General features: G+C 38.3%; 2 protein-coding genes across 2 annotated transcripts in view; one reads left to right on the top strand and one right to left on the bottom strand.

Annotated features, from left to right (window-relative positions):
• Positions 1 to 10,634: 10,634 nt before the first annotated feature.
• LOC149064560 (uncharacterized) lies at positions 10,635 to 11,060 on the bottom strand. Its single transcript, XM_089255371.1, has one exon. It carries the CDS (start codon positions 11,058 to 11,060, stop codon positions 10,635 to 10,637), a length of 426 nt encoding a protein of 141 aa, XP_089111497.1.
• Positions 11,061 to 16,205: 5,145 nt separating this feature from the next.
• The window catches only part of LOC149064561 (acid-sensing ion channel 1A-like), a 50,051-nt gene continuing 48,993 nt past the window's right edge, over positions 16,206 to 17,263 (top strand). The window contains exons 1-2 of the mRNA XM_089254607.1: positions 16,206 to 16,214; positions 16,562 to 16,795. Of these exons, the coding sequence (XP_089110733.1) occupies positions 16,206 to 16,214; positions 16,562 to 16,795 (243 nt within the window). The remainder of the gene's footprint in view (positions 16,215 to 16,561; positions 16,796 to 17,263) is intronic.

Below are 17,263 nucleotides of genomic sequence, written 5' to 3' on the forward strand. Positions count from 1 at the left end.
AAATCAGTGTAATGGTTCGATTTCCAAATGATATACAATGATTCAGTAAGGCCGGAATTAGAGGGAAGCGAAAGGGGAAGGGCAATTTCTCGGGTATCGAAATTTAGGAAGTGGGAAATTTTACGTGGGAAAAGCATCGAATTTTGCAGTTGTCGGGGCAGCGAAATCATGTTGTCCCCCCACCCCCACAAAAATCTTAGTTACGACCTTGGTGCTGAAGATTACACAAAAATTAAAAAAGATTCATAGAAATTAGGATTGTAACCTGAAAGAAATTATTTAAATTATTTCATCCTCAGACTTGAAACGCAAAAATCACAAACGGGGGGGGGGGGGAAAGTTAGAAAAATTTAAAAGTACGCCAAATGCATTGTAAGCGCTAAAAGCAGCTTCAAACCAACAGGTACATAGCAGAGAAATAACATACATTCTAAAAGAAACTGAATTTAAAATCAAATGTATTGAAAAATTCAATGAAAGTTTTACATCGTAGATAATGGTACTTTAGGAGCAAGAACTTACTTATCCATCGTAACTTTAATTGCAACTTTATTTTTATTATAATTGTTATTATTGATTATATTGATGTGATATATATGATGATATATATATTGATGTGATATATATGATGATATATATATTGATGTGATATATATGATGATATATATATTGATGTGATATATATATTGATGTGATATATATATTGATGTGATATATATGATGATATATATATATGATGATATATATATTGATGTGATATATATGATGATATATATATTGATGTGATATATATGATGATATATATATTGATGTGATATATATGATGATATATATATTGATGTGATATATATGATGACATATATATTGATGTGATATATATGATGATATATATATTGATGTGATATATATTGTATATTATATTATGTGATATGTATACAATGATAACAAAATTTGCTCTTGTTTTTGTTCTTCTTAATATTATTTGTTACTATTATTTCTTTTAGATGTTTTGTTAATTTTTTTACCATACTTTGAGAATTTTAACGTGTTGCTATTTTTTAATTTGTATTTTTAGTTCTATTATACAAATTAATAAATTTAAATAAATAATTGATATATTACACAACACATTAATTTGTCTTTCTTTACGTTGTGTTTTGTATATTACGTAATTTCCTTAATTATATAATATAATTTTTTTTCATTAATGATAAATATCTCACATTTTTTCCTTTCTAGTTTTTGTGTATACATAAAAATGAATAAATTTGACCTGAAGTGAAAAAGCCAGGGTTGGCAAGGTTTTGGACAGTACGGTAAAAACGATGGTAAATACCGTGGTTTTACCGTACTGTCCAAAACCTCCTATTTATAGCTATAAGTGAAAAACTTTGCCATTTGATGAAGAGGTAACTTCTATAATCAAATAATAAACTTTATATTATATAAATTATATTATATTATTAAAATTACACTAAATATAATAACATTTTGAAATTCAAAACAGTATGTGCAAAGGGTTATATGACTGATATCAGGTTATCAAACAATTGAAAACTGAACTGTCTTGAAGTTAAATATTAGATTTATAGAAACATGAAAGATACAAGAATGGGATAGAAATTTGTCACATGAAAATTAGTAAAAAGCAATAGATATGTGACAACAGAAGGAAATTAAACTTAAGTAATAATCGAACACTAATAATCAAGCGCAGCTGCGTCTTTTAACATTTGATAACACATAACTAATTTAGCTGCGTTATCTGTGCCAAAATTATTTCTAAGATAAAATTTGAAAATATTCTTTCAATTGATACATAACTTGGGGGGGGGGGGGACACGAAAATAAAAAAACGTGTTGAAGTGCATGTTCCCTGCCAGTGCGTGAAATAAGGAAGGCAGGGTCATGGCTCCAGTGGTGTAGATGGTAACATGCTTGCTCGATATGCAAGAGAGCCTGGGTTCGAGTCCCGGCGGAGACGTGATGACTTTTCTTTCCGAGTTCACCTCAGCATAATATCCGGAAAATAACTGTTTCCTTGATAGGATGCTTTATTTGAAGGCTAAGAATATAGGTCTCCAACGCAAAAATTTTCATAAATGGGGTGTACGAAGCTGGAAATGTTTAATAAATTTTCTTGATTTTATAGTCTTGTTTGAAAATTATAAGCGGTAAATTAGGAAGTTAAAAGGTGTTATTTGTAAATACAGACGTCATCAATGGGCAAAAAGCTTAGTGTTCTTACTGTAGTGTTTCTTTCCATTTGAAGAGAGGATACAAGTTTGGTGTGTTATAAAATTTTCTTTGAATTTCTAAAATCGTTCACAGGAAGACAAATTAATTGTCTAGAACGCGAGTAATTGAAAGAAAAATGATTAATCTTCCCTAAACAAATCGCCAAAGAGTATCCATAAATACTAAAAGTTGTTGAAGTGAGCAGAGCTCAGCTGTGAACGCTTGAGTTTCCATCAGTGGTTCTCAACCTTCTTAGTGCATATGCCAAGCAGATCAAGGGTACAGACTAAACAAAATGCTGAGCGAAACGGGCAGAGACCACAGAGGGCCCATCTGAGGGTCCCTCATGTATGGAAACAAAGTCCCTTTGATCAGGTCCAGTGCCAGGTGGCAAGTACTGAGGTGATATGAATAAAGTATGAGTCAAGCAGAGCCAATTGAGGGCCTTTCATGAATCGGCCGGCAAATAAATGAAGAGACCACAGAGGGCTCACCTGGGGGTCCCTCACTGATTTCAACGAAGCTCATTTGGCCGGTCTCAGTGGCGGCACGCAAAATCTGAATAGATAACAAAACTAACCTGTGTTGCATTGAAACCGAAACTGTCTTATCATGGACCATACATGTGAGAGGGCAAAAGCTGCGCCGCGTAGATTCAGCTTTTTTTCTGATACAAGCATGTGGCCATTTGAAGTTTGAGCAGTCACATACATTTTTCGCCAGAGCAGTGCGATCCGTTGCGGGTAAGTGACTATCATTGTGTGCCCGCAGTACATACTTAATTGAGAACTGCTCTGTTTTTGTGTGACGGGGTTTGAATTTTTTTTCTTCAAATATTCAAGGATCGTCTCTATTAAACGAGGTTTCTTGTATCGGAGGTAGCTCAGAATTGGCTTCCTCTGGTTGACCGCGAGATCCTTATTTTATTCATATTATTTTGCGTAATTGTTATCAAAACGTGTCAAAGAGAAACGTTTAATACTTTCACTGATCAAAAAATTAAATTAATTAGGAAAATATCTACCTATATATATATACTTTGACATGAAAAGCTGAAAAAAAAACAACATATTTATTGAATACATACGGATGTATTTTTATTTGTATGTATTGTTTTGTTCGGTTAACTGTGAGCCTTAATTTTTATCAAGCAAAGGAGAAGGCTGCAGTACTCTATAAATAGGAGCCTTTTAAAATAATAATGCTTCATATGATTTGATATTCTGCTGTCTTTTCAGCTGCAAAACTTTCATTTATTTGTACTATTGCACTTGATACTGGTAATGTGCATCAGAATTAACGTGATCCTCACGTATTCCCAAGATGTCTTTATGATCTGTCCAGGGAATTTGTTAGCAGACCGAGCTGGGATTCGAACGCAGACCTGCACATAGTCAGAAGTTAGTCCCTTAACTACTCGACTGCCAGGTGACTAAGGAAGCCTTACAATGTTCATGAATAACCGATTATTAAGTCTCCCCCTCGAACTTTGCGTACGGTATTTTTTGCGAGGGTAGCTGGAACAAATGTCCCAATTTATTGTCAAAAAACAGCTAATTTATTAATTGTAACATTAGTTACTACGAGCAATTTCTTAAGTAAGTGTGTTGCTTATTGAAAAAATATAATTTTTAATTAATTTAAATTTTAAATTTAAAGTTTTAACTAATTTAAAGTTACAATAAATTTTAATTTTGAATTAATTTTTTTCAAAATTTTAATTTTTATATTTTAAGCATGTTTGGCGTCTGCGGACACTAGGTTGAACCTCACTGATTGAAACCTTCACTGTAAAAATTCGCCCTCCCACCACATCACCCTGGATAAGCGCCTGTATTCAATAGACATTTTTTCAAATACGTAGAACTATAGATTACTGTGTTCTTGATGCTTGAATAGTCTTCATCTGATCACGGTTGCCGTGATCTTTCTCTCATAGTCTTTCGGGGTTGTCTTACCCGGAAATTAGTTCTCACAGTTTTCCAAGATCTTTATTCCCGTGGTCCAAGAGCTTGATAAACGCCCTGGAACCAGGGGCGTTGGAAGTGTTTCGAACTTCTGGGTGCTCGCCTTGATCTTTTGATAAGAATTTTTTTTGTTTTTGAATCAATACAGTGGGTGCTCAGACCTATGCTATAAATTACAGTGGGTACTCGAGCACTCACAGCAGCCCAATTTGCGACGCCACTGCCTTTAAACGGTTGAAAAGTTACGATCATTTTTTTTCCTTTTTTTTCCCAAGACAAGAAATGTTCACGATAAATCACTGACTAGTTTAAAGACACACGAATAGTTTACTTTTACACTTTCTTGTCTCATTTTGATGCTTCTAAGAAAAAACTTATTCGTTTCGAACGTTGTGTAGCAACACACGGTAGTATGGTGCTACACAACGTAGTATTACTTGTATTTTCTCTCACATGGCTCTATCTAATCGAACTGTGAACGTTTTCCTAAGTTCTACTTAATCATTTACGTCTTACAAATTATGGTGAAGGGAGTGATATAAAGCTTGCTAGTCAAGATGCCAAGTAACAGCGACCATATACTTCCAGTCGCACGCGATATCAGCGAGCTATTAGAATGTCACATGCAACGTAATCACACCCAAGAAATACAGGGTGGCCATTCGTGTATTGTTTCTTCCGATAGCGGTTTTTTTCGGAAGCACGACACGGGGGGTTAACATGAGTTAACATGTTATGTGACTGAGAAGAAGGGGGACGAAGAGGTCGGTGTTTGAGTTAAGAGACTGATTTTTCAGAAAAACTGGTGCATGAAAACAGAACAGTTACTGTTGACGCTTTTCGATTCGACTGATGGAGTTCGATAAAAGAGAAAAAAAAACAATTCATAGTTCACTCGCAGCAATTATTGCTCAGCTCTTACATGACACTGTGTACTATATACTCACGAGTATTAAGCATGCGGTAAACATGTTGTTTGAACGGAATAAGAGGTCTAAGGGAAAAGAATGAGAAATCAATGTACTTATGTCACGTTGACGTGAGAAACGACTTCGGCGAAGCTTGTTTGATTTGATAATCGCGTTTTATCGAAAGCTTGCTGCCCGTTTTCGAACTCTTTACCCGTGATAGAATAGCGGCAGCTAGCCAGGATTGTCCCCTTTCGAGTAAAAATAACTTACACCCAAACGAATAGATATTGAAACGGAACCGGCTAGCGGAAATTATCTCGGTAAAAGAATTTTCATTTGGTTTGAAGGTATCTGTTTCATAACAAGGTAGGTCCGATCAAATGCTTAAATGCTTTATTACAATATTGTTTTGTTTTTAATTCACATTTTTCTCGGAAAGATGTCTTCGTAATTAAAAAGAAATTTATGATTTTAAAAGCAGTGATCGAAGAACCTAAAGATTCAAACGGCAGGAATTTTATGAACTCTCTTAGGTGGAGTGCCAGTTATCATTTGATCCATTCTCAATCCCTTTTACGTACAAGGTTTCGAAAACCATTTTGGACGATGTCCAGTTAAACTAGCAGAAATAAAAATCTAAAACAGTGGTATAACTATTTACACATGGGAAACGAAGGAAAAAACGGAGGTTTCCGTTAATTCTTCCTCTCTCAGCTACCCTCTCCCTAAGTATGTTACATTGTATCTTTAATCGTCAAACCGCAGTGAGGTTGAAAAGATAATGCTGAGGGGGAAGGAAAAGAAAAAAATTCACATGGTTATTAATGAAGAGTCACGGAGGAAAAAGAGAGAAAGAGTTTGAACTTCCTTCCATTTACACAGGGACGAGGTATCTCGTTCTCCGTGATCGTTGAGGGGTTAAAAAAGTTCAGGATTACGAGAGTACACCCAAAAGTACCAGGAATTTTTTTTAGGAGTTGTATTCACAATTGTATGCAATAGGTAACGCCCCTAACGTATTTCAAAAGATTGGGGTTGGCTGTGTCATAGACACGGACGTTTTGACGTGAATAAATTTTTTCGTGCCTTGAATCCCATGGTAGGTACCGACATAATGAAATTATGCCATCATCATCGGCTTCGTCTTTGGAATAGCTAACTAATGATACCAATGTCGTCTATTTTCGTTGTGAACTGCTCGAGTTATAGTGGAAAACGATTTATTACGAATCAAAGCTGTGGGCCTGATGCCCAGACGGAAAGATATATTAAGACCGGAGTAATATCATTGGATTTGTCTTTGCAATGTGCACTTCACGATACCATTGCTTTTGATTGCGTACTTTATGAGAGATGTGAACAGTCAAAGAGAATTTCATTTCGTCACACAACTTTTTGTGAATACTCCCAATATCGTCAGATGATTTAAAATGTTTTTTTTTTTTTAATCTTTTGTCACAAGAAATATCTCCCTGTTCACCACACAGTATAACCTAAGGACATATGTAATGGTACAATCAGCACATTCCTACACATTTTCCGTGGAAAATATACAAAAGAAAAACAATTTTTAAAAAGAAAAAAAAGTAAAATATACAGGGTTATTATAAAAAAGCTATCCCGACATATGGGCCCCTAACTATCATACCATTCACAGAAAGTGAATGAAATTTTGGCATAAGGTATTTTGAGGTATGCGCTCAAGAATAATATGGAAAACAACAGTGTCACTCTAACAGTTACGGTTACAGTGAGAAAATTTCGAAAATATCAAATGGCAACACCAAGTTTTTTGTATTGGAATGCGATCTCCATACTGAAAAACACTAAATAGCGTTGGAATGGCACCTGTAGCACGAAAATCCCCAGAGCTAGGCAAGGAAAAAGTAAAAAGGACTTTGCCGTGCACCAGAGCATTAATGTTCGTTTCATTCATCACACCGTTTCTTTGGCTGAGATCCCAGCCTGATTAGTCCTCCACAAGGTCATGTGGAAAATTTGTGAAACACAATAAATATTGGTTTTTATATCCTTATTGGTTGTCCTCACTTTTAGCCTATCTACCGCCGGTGATTTTCATGCTACAGTTGCCGTTCGAACGCTATTTAGAGTTTTTCACAATGGAGATCACATTCCAATACAAAAAACTTGGTGTTGCCATTTGATATTTTAGAAATTTTCTCACTGTAACCTTAACTGTTAGAGTGACACTGTTGTTTTCCATATCATTCTTGAGAGCATACATCAAAATACCTTATGCCAAAATTTCATTCACTTTCTGTGAATGGTATGATAGTTAGGGGCCCATATGTCGGGATAGTTTTTTTATAATAACCCTGTATAATAATAAAATAATAAAAATAATAAAAACAGTAATAATAATAATGTAAAAAATAATAACGAAAAAAAAAACAACCAATAATTATAAAAGAAAAAAAAAACTGGTAAAAGTAATGAAAGGAAAAGAAAAAGGAAAAAGGGGTGGAAGGAGCTAAAAACAAAAGTTGCAAGCATCTATATATATATATAAATACTTGAAAACAAAAAATTAGAATACAAATACTTAAGAGAGAAAACGAAATAATACAGTCGAACTCCGATTTAACGCCACCATTCGTCCCGAATAATTTTGGCGATGCAACAAGTGTAGCGTTATATCAGATTGTAGTCAGAATAGCTTTTTAGAGAAGCTCTATTGCATGAATTCACACCTTCATTACGAACTATTGCATCTCATATGTCTCATTAATATCACTCCATAAATAAAATAACCTATTTTATATGCATTTAATTTTTTAAGATGAGGAAATTCGCGAAATTGTAAACATCGCATCGGCTACAATTACTTAGACATTTCTTGATATTGAACATAACAAAACCATATTCTCTGAAATCATTTTAATTCAACATAAATTTAGCATTTTATAGGTAAAAAAACAAAATAAACAAAGGGAAATAATGGCAGAATTACTTTTAGTCCGTATTGGTTTTATGATCACAAATTTCTCATTTTTTAGATATTGAAAGAACAACTCTTTTCGACGTGATTGAATGGAGCAAATCTAAGGAGATGATTTCTTTTTGATATGATGATGACTTTTTGTATACACCCAAACAATAGTTGGCGTTATAACGAGTTGACGCTAAGCGGGATAGGTGCTATAACGGGGTTGATGTATATAAATATGATAGAAACAGCACGAAAGAAAGAAAACAGTAGCCTCAGTCCTTTATGGAATGTACAAATTTTCGAAGGGCACACAGAGTGTCTTTTGAGTACACCAATTCTGATGGTACATGTGGTCGATGGATTCACAGCTTCCGCAGAACGCGTGCGATCGCAGTTCTCTGAGTTTTCACATTTGAACACTCGAAGAGCTGATGTTCGGAAAGACGTATTCACGTCAAAAAACGTCATGAAAAATTGTTGTGAGCGGAAAACGTTTTTAACAAGAGTTGATGAGAATAAGTTAGAGTTGGAACCACGAAAGAGTATGTGGAAATGTATGTGGAAAGAGTATGTGTACTAAACGGAAAACGTTTTGAGTGGGAACGTTATAAGCGGGATCAACTGTTTTGCATATTTTATTACCCTTGAAAGTAAGGTTATCATATCTTGATTTTTGATGTCAATCTAAGCGTCCTCAAGCCAGGTCCACACTCGCACCAAGATTCGTCACGGGCAAGTAGTGTGGCCTTCAAACCAAGGGATACTCAGGCTACATCACCATACAGCAAGCAATATTGGCTCATTGTGCTTACGGACCAGGTATTTTTAGCAATTTATTTATTAATAAAACATACATTACACACAAAATACAATACAATCATAACAAGTGTGGCCGTTCCACCAATGGCAATGATCGTTAAATGATGGAGGCTGGAAGGTATCCAAAGGCTGGTCGAACAGAATGATCAGTTCCTTCCAGCTTCCACTTCAGTGGTTTTCAAACTTTTGTCACCCGTGGATCCCAAACCCAATTCATGATTCGTCTGCGGCTCTCCAGATTAGGTAGCAATACAAATACAAGGCCACAACAGGCAAAATGCCCAACGAGGTGGCTGAGAAAAAGATGTCCATAACAAGTCATATATTTCTAAAATACAGCAACCCCCCCCCCAATTAAAAATTCAATTATAAAAACTAAAAACTATACATATAATGATAAAATATTATACATTGGCCATAAAAAATATTCATGGTTGTCTCATTCTAAGTATGAATAGCTTCTCGATTGACCCCAACATGTTTATCGTATTTCTTTTTAAACGTGTGGATTGTGTTAAAATTCACTACTTCCGGGGGTAAGCTGTTCCATTTATTAATAGCCTTATTAGAGAAAAATTACCTGTGATACCACTATCGATTATATCGATCGTCCATTACCAATCGATGGTGTCCCCTTGTAAAGGCAGTCGAGTAACGGCGAATTACAATCCTGTTGAAAGTCTTGAACACTTCGATCATATCCACCCGACACCAGCGTTTTTTGAAAGTGAACATGTTCATAAAAATGAAGTCTCTCTTAGTAAACTTTTCCCCGACTTCTTGTCGACTGTAGGTCCTCGGCTGTACTTCTACTGCGATTTCATGGCAAAATAACTGGGTTCTAAGCTCCCAAAAGGAAAACAAAAAAACCACTTTATTTCATTTATTTTATCCAACTTCTCCCACGAAACCGTCAGGTCTCTTCGGTACAAACTTTCACCCTACCCCTACTTTTTCCGAATGTCCTTTTTCTCGTGACGTCTGCTTCTCCCAGGCCTTCTTCCACTTCTTTTCTCCTGAACCTTACACATCCCATCACTTTTTAAATGATGATGATGCTTCAAGAGTGTATCGAACTCGATTTCTCAACGGCAACCGTGACAGGGCGCCGGCATTACCTTGCATATCCCCATTTCGGGTGCCCTGGGTCAAATGACGCTATCCGGTAGGCGAGCGTTGTATCGTGTGGCGGCGGCCATACCTCCCTTGATCGGCAAATACTATTTGTTCATCCAAGAGGGTGGTGGTCGCCACCGGCATAAGCGAAGGATGACCTTTCCTTGCCGATTCCATGGGCACACCGTTGTTGGCGATCGAAGACTTAGCCGGTTGGCTTTTGGCTTTCTCGGTCTTCGGTTGCCGGTTCGTAGTGCCAAGAGCCCAACAAGAAGTGCTTAATAACAGTGACTCATGCACAGATTCTGCTATGAACCATGAGGATCCTTATAATGTTGTATATCCGTTGCAATGTCTTTTCTGTTGATGTTCATATTGATTTCCACTGATTTCTGTTATGTATGTTCACAGTTCTGTTTTAATCTATGTCTAATATATAGTTCAACGAGGAATTCATTTTAGCAAGATGAAGAGCGGTGGAGTGTTTGTGACTCTTACGGTTGATTCCTTTTGCAAATGGACACGAAAATAATCGCCAGTCCAATTGCTTGGATGTTTCCTGCCTGGACGGGAACCGGTTGGGTGCCGATCTCCTCCTGTTGACAGGATGTCCATTGTCGTATCGTTTCGAGTTCATCTTCTTGAGCTGCGGACGTGTCCCGATTGGTCTTGTACACGTCTGAGAGGAGAGGTGAAGTCGGCGCCTTCTTCAGCGATCGCTCTCTGGGCGGATTCGTGGGTCTTGTACTCGACGAGGGCGAACGTCTTCTTCATCACGTTCCTATTGACGTAGAGGCAGCGCTTCGTACAGACATCCGGTATCTTAGATGCTCGATTGACGACTGTCACGTCGACGACTTCACCGTGCTCTGACATAAACTGCGATACGAACTGGGGTGTCACTTCCTCGGACGTCATGTTGCAGACCAGGGTCATTTTAGCGCATCTGGTGTCCTCGAAAGCCGGTATGGGCACGATCCGGCGCACTTTAGTATCTTCTTCGTTGACTTGGAGTTTGTTCGAGTTCCTGAGATAGTACCGGACGACCCTCAAGTCCATAGTCAGGGTCTTGACCTTCCTGAAGGATGAGACCAATCTCAGACTGATGTAGCCCTACTTGTTCCTCCGAACGTGTTTCAGCAGGAAGTTGTTTTTCATGATGTTGAAGTCGGTGAAGTAGCTCTCGACTTGGGCTACGATCCTCTCTTCAAGTTCTTTGTTAGATATGTCAAAATCGCTGTTATTGCTGTCGTTGGACTTTGTCTTTCTGTTTGCGATCGGCACCGGAATCGGCAGATGAGGTACACACATCGCCCTTACGGCTTGGCTCATTGATCGGACTTGGAACTTGTAAATTTCCCAAGAGTGCATCGTATGCCATCGGACATATTAACATTTCATTTATCAAGTGACTCGACACTGCGCAAGTAATCGACACGTAAGTAAGTTGACACATTAATATCGACACGTTAATACATGCAAGTAATTGCACCCGTGTTTGCCGACGCTGATCTTCATCATGCATAATTTCAGAGGGGCTATCTTGCTTTTACCAAATGCGGACTCGATCCTTATTCTCTCCCCTCGCCTTCATTGTCTTCTATCTCAACCAAATCCGATCTAACGATTGAGATATGGGCTCCGGAATCGACTACGCTTCTTATTGTCTTCTGATTACATCTCAAACTCACGGTCTGTGGTGTGTCACACCAACAACAGCTGCCGGCACAGTGATACGTGCTGTTAGGACTGTGGTTTCTTCAATCGTGTACCTCTCTTCTGTCTGGACAGAGTTCGCCTGGGTTCTGCTCAATGGCTCCTGCTGACCTTTTGTAGGACAAAACCTTGGTATATCGCCTTCTGCTCTACACGCACAACAAGTGACTGCGGCTCTATTTCTGGTCGTCGCCTTAGGCGGAAAGGACTCAACCTGAAGTCTCTGGTTGCCGTTGGCTTTCCATCTTGGACTTTGATGAACCGGTCTCAGGGTCCTCGTTCTGTCACTAAGGAAGGGTGTCTTCAGAGTCCTCTTTACATCATCGAAGCAATCTAGTTTCTCCGATAGCTCACTTGGAGAAACCATATCACACCATTCGTTCAGATAATGTTCCTTAAAATCTGCTGGGACGCGTTTTTTCATTTGATCGGCGATGATTAGTTGCTCAAATGTCATAACCCACAAAGCCAACGTCCACCCATCGAAGTAGGTACACAACTCGTGGTAGAAGTCTCTTCAGGTGTCCTCTTGATTTTTGAAACGTGAAGAAAACATCTGCCGAAACCTCTCAGGGGTGAGTTTGAATCTTCTCTATATAATAATTCTTTAACTTTATTATAGTCCTGTACCTTCTCTTCCGGCTCGTAGGCAATTAACTTTTTCATTTCGTAGGGAAGAAGTCCCAAGAGCTCAGTTAACCAATCTTCCCATGCCACGCGACGAGCTTGCCGCTCGAACAGCACCTGGTACAGACTTCTTCCATCTTGAATTTTTGCATCATGGTCTGGAAATCCTGGCTAGGGGTTCTGCCGTGCTCAGCCTGATTATACTCCTCTCTTCTGGTTCCTGTCTCGATCCTCAGTCTTTCGAGTTCATGTTCCATCTCCCTTTCTCTATCTTTACGCCGCTCCTCCATCTCTTCTCTCTCTTTCCTATTGCCTATGATCGTTTTCAGCATCTCTCTGCATGTCACTTCGTTGTACACTTCACTTTTGTGTATGACATTCGTTAATTGCATTAAAATGAACTCCGGTCGAACTTCTACCCCCAAGTTGGCGGCCATGGTCTCCAAATCTTCCTTGTTCCCTTTTGTCAAACACGATATCTTTATTTATCGTCTCGATACCGCCGCACAATACTTGCTTCTCTTCCCTAGGCAGGATTGCTCATCTCAGCACCGTAGTCGGGTTGACTTCAGGGGGGGGGGAACCAGCGTTGGAGCTCGAATCTGCTGCTATCCTTCTATGCGAACCGGGGTGGTTTCACCGTGGCTCTGGACACTATTCTTCTTCTAATTCACCTCACAGTCTTGAGTCGTTGAAGTCCCGATCCTACCGGCTGCGTCAGTAAACTTCCCCCGACTTCTTCTTGTCGACCGTAGATCCTCGGCTGTACTTCTGCTGCGATTTCATCAGAGCTTTACTTTATATAATACATGTACTTTACATGCACTTTATATAGTAGGTATTTTCCCCTTATAAAAGAACCACTTTAAAGCACAAAAGGGCACAAAAATCGATATCTCCAGCTCACAACTACGCCCCTGACAAAGATTAGCAACGCCCCTATGAACCACGATGCACATCATGGGAAACACTGTTCCAACTCAAGTCAAAGGTGACCACGCCTTCCTTCCCGATCTTCCAATACGTCTGGCCTTATATTTGTCGAATAACGCCAACGGTCACAACACTGAGAAAATCACCATATTGCAAGCAAATATTTGAGAATAATTATTGGGTCAGATTTGACACGAGTGTGGGCCTTGGCTTTATACATTTTTGGAATTTCGCCCTTTCGTCCGCATTCCCACGTTTCTAGACTTATTTTTATTTCTGTTTTTAAAGGGGATTCTTTCCAAAATATATACTTCTTCATTAGTGTGAGTTGATATGTTTTTTTTAAGCTCTTCGTCAATAAAGGAACATAAATGAACGAAATTTTATTTGAAATGTGCAGTGTTCCCCTGTTTGCGGAAATTGCTGAAAAGATTTTTGGATGTTTGAGATGCTGTCTCGTTTGAACACCGATCAAAAGACGACGCTGCGGAGACGATTCAAGTTCAGCAGGAAAAAGGTTTGAACGTCTTGATTATTATATATATATATAGAATTTCATATGAATTCTCAGTAGAAGGTTAAAGGTTATATAAATAACTCATTTGGGGAATAAGCTGCGAATGATGTGAGTGTCCTTTACTGAGACCGATTAATACGCTTGTACAATACCTAGGGCATAGATATAAGATTGGTTATATTATATCTATGACCTAGAGTGACCGTATGGCCTTTATTTCCCGGCTGATTTCCGAATTTTCTTGAAATTTTTGCCATCCCGATTTTTTTAATGAAAATTGTCCGTTTTTTTCGTATTTTCAACGACATGCACATTTTACTGCACTCAAGCATACTTGTAATCAGCCCATGGGCCTAAGCCACATCCAAAATATTTGCCATCATCCCCATGATAGGCAATATTTTGCCTATAAATATATTATATTATTAGGCAATATTATTTTGCCTAATATATTATATAGGCTAATATTTTTGAGCCCTTCAAATATTTTCAATAGTTTTATGTCTATGAAATCAAAATTATTTTCCCAACTTTTAACCCTTTTAGTACCACATTAAGAAAAAATGAAATAATTATCGAAAATGCTTTGGTAGGTCATTTTGGTTCAAATTAAGGCCTGGAAAAGATTAATTTTTCGACAAAATTATTTAGTACACAATGAATTAATTAACATGGTACTTGAAAGTTTTGTCAGCACTATATGCTTGCAATAAAAAAAAAATACAAATTCAAATATGTTGTTGGTGACAACTGACAATTTCCCGTGTTTGGGAAACAAGTTTTTCGTATTTTTTCCAGGAAAATATGGTAAACCCAACAATAAGTAAAAAGCCCTTTCATTATCGATGGATGGTGATAGGGAATGGTTGGCGAATTTTGAGGGAGGGAACACATACGGGTGAAAAAACTTCTGTGGATAAGTTTTTAAATCCAAGATTTTAGTTATGGTCGCTTCGTATTCCACTTATAAGTTAGTGTTACGCTTATGTTGTTCATGTCAACCAAAAAGCTGTATCGACTAAGAAAATCAGCGCCTAGGATTGGCTTATTGATTGAGGCCACAACAAATTTCCAAACGAAATTCTTATGCAGAGTCCAAGTTCAGTATCTTAGTACCAAATGTAGGAATTTGAGTGCCATTAGCAGCAGTTAACTGAAAGGAATTGGTTTTAGTTGACAATTCAGATTTTTCAGCGGGTAACACAGATACTGATGCTCCAGTATCAACAAGGAAGTGCAATCCGTTTTTACGATCATACACAAATAGGCGACGTGCAATATTAGCATTTTCGCTGTGTGCCCCCAACGAATGCTCTACTCGTTTTTTGAGTGCTTGTAAGAGCAGGGCGCTGTGCACTTGTGCGCTTTTTCTCTGAATTTCCTGTGGTACCAGCATATTTGAGATGTTTGTCCCGCTGGGAGAGATTGGCGAGATCTAGATCGCGAACGAAAACGCTGAGCATGAGGTTTAGTTTCTAATCTAGACAGGCGAGTGCAGATCTCATCTAATCTGGTATCGATTGGACACGGCTGGACTGAACTGACATCCGTGGGCTTGGTAACGTCCAATATGCCATCTGCCATTTCCGCAAGTCGTCAGTGCTTACGGCTAATATCTGCTGAACAGCTACTGGCAATTGTTGTAACCACAAGGTTTTCAAAATTTTATCATCAAAATGCTTGCCAGCTAAATCGCGCATCTCCAATAGCAAACGTGACGGGCGCTTGTCACCCAAAACTAGGCCTTGCAAAAGAGCCTTTAACTTAGAAGATTCGGAATCGGCATACTGGGATATCAACCGCTCTTTCAGGGCATCATAGCTATTTTGAGTCGGTGGATTCATTAAGATATCCGAAATGGCCGAGAGTTCCTGCTGATCTAAACTAGTAACTACATAGTTAAATTTCGTCGAGTCAGCGCTAATTTTGGAGAGCAAAAATTGCGATTCGATCTGTTTGAACCATAATTCCGGGCGATTTCGCCAGAACGGAGGCATTTTTACCGCGACTGGGTTGATTTCCATCGATTCGGGTTGAGTCTTTGACATCGTGGCGTTTGCGACACACAAATCAAGAAAAGTTCAAAAAGAGCCTACCGTATGCTTGACAACATCTTCAGAAGGTGAGATGACAGCATCTGTTTCCATCGGAAACCATAAACCGCCGGTAGCCGAAAACGCAAGTTCACGGTCGTAGCACAAACAACGTGGTCGGGAAAGGGAAACAGCAACTTGCATCTCACATGTTCAAAAAAAACAGGTCACCACTGTTACGCTATTGTGGGCGCGACGCTGTTCAGTAGGCTCGCTCATAAGTTGAATATAGCGATTGTTAATTATTTACATGTTTTATTTACAATTTATATAACTATTACAAACTCAACAGCGGGAGCGTGTGGCAGACGTAAGGATATGCCGAATGTAAACCAAACAACAATGATAGTCGGCTTTGACTACATAAAAATACACATGTTGCCACACTGACATAAATAATAATAATAAAAAAGAATGATAATAAACAGTTGAAGAAGGGTCGCTACATTAGCTTTGTAATAATTACGGGATTTGCTTTAGTTTTATCACGGTATGCTTTCTTGTAGTAATTTCTACTTGAATTATGATGGGTGCTTATTACTTCAGAAATTACCGATAACTCTTATGGAATTATGTTTCAGTCGAGCTCACATATTTTGTAGCTTACCATAGCATCAATTCGCGTTTACTTCGATTCTTCCACGTGATGATTTTTCTTTTGCTCCTGTCTGTAGCGTGCGGACTTGAGGAAGTCCAGTAAAGTAGGGACCAACGTCAAAACCTTGGCGAAAGATTTCATCGGTTACAAAATTTCAGCAGCGGGGGTCTCGTACGCCGTCACTTCCAGATCGGAGCTCAAAAGGCATCTGTGGAGCGTGGCGGTGCTTATCACTCTCATAATCATGGGCTACATGACAGCCAACGTCATCAGAGAATACCTTAGCTATCCTAAACTGGTGCGGAGAAAAGTTAGTTATCAATTTTTATTTTATATGTTTTTTGCGCTTGTTCTGGATATACTGAACGTCTGTAATTTATTTTCTTTCAAACCGAGAAAAATTCAGGTTTATAAGGATGGGCAATTTACTACCAAAAAACTGTGCCGGAACAATGTATGTGTATCTACCTAACAGTCTGAGTGCGTGTTTAGTGTTGTGCGTGAACATTTTAGTGCCACCATCTATTTTTCAAACTGTGAGTGAAGTGTAATGATTAAATATTTGTATCGCTGTAGGTTTGTTGCTCTCTGGGAGAGACCGCAAATGTCGATATCGGTTCGCATTCGCACATCGTAATTTACTCCGTATAATCCACACATGAAAATTTCATGACTTCATTAGAAAAAATAAAGCAGCGCTCTATAATATATGCACCCAAGAAATTTAGTTTTTTTTAACGCATTTTTTTTAGATATGGTGAGTATGATGATATCGTGA

Source organism: Pholcus phalangioides, unplaced genomic scaffold (assembly GCF_987345545.1).
Source record: "Pholcus phalangioides strain wild (caught in Gottingen) unplaced genomic scaffold, Ppha-v1.0 ptg000042l_1, whole genome shotgun sequence".
NCBI lineage: Eukaryota > Metazoa > Arthropoda > Arachnida > Araneae > Pholcidae > Pholcus > Pholcus phalangioides.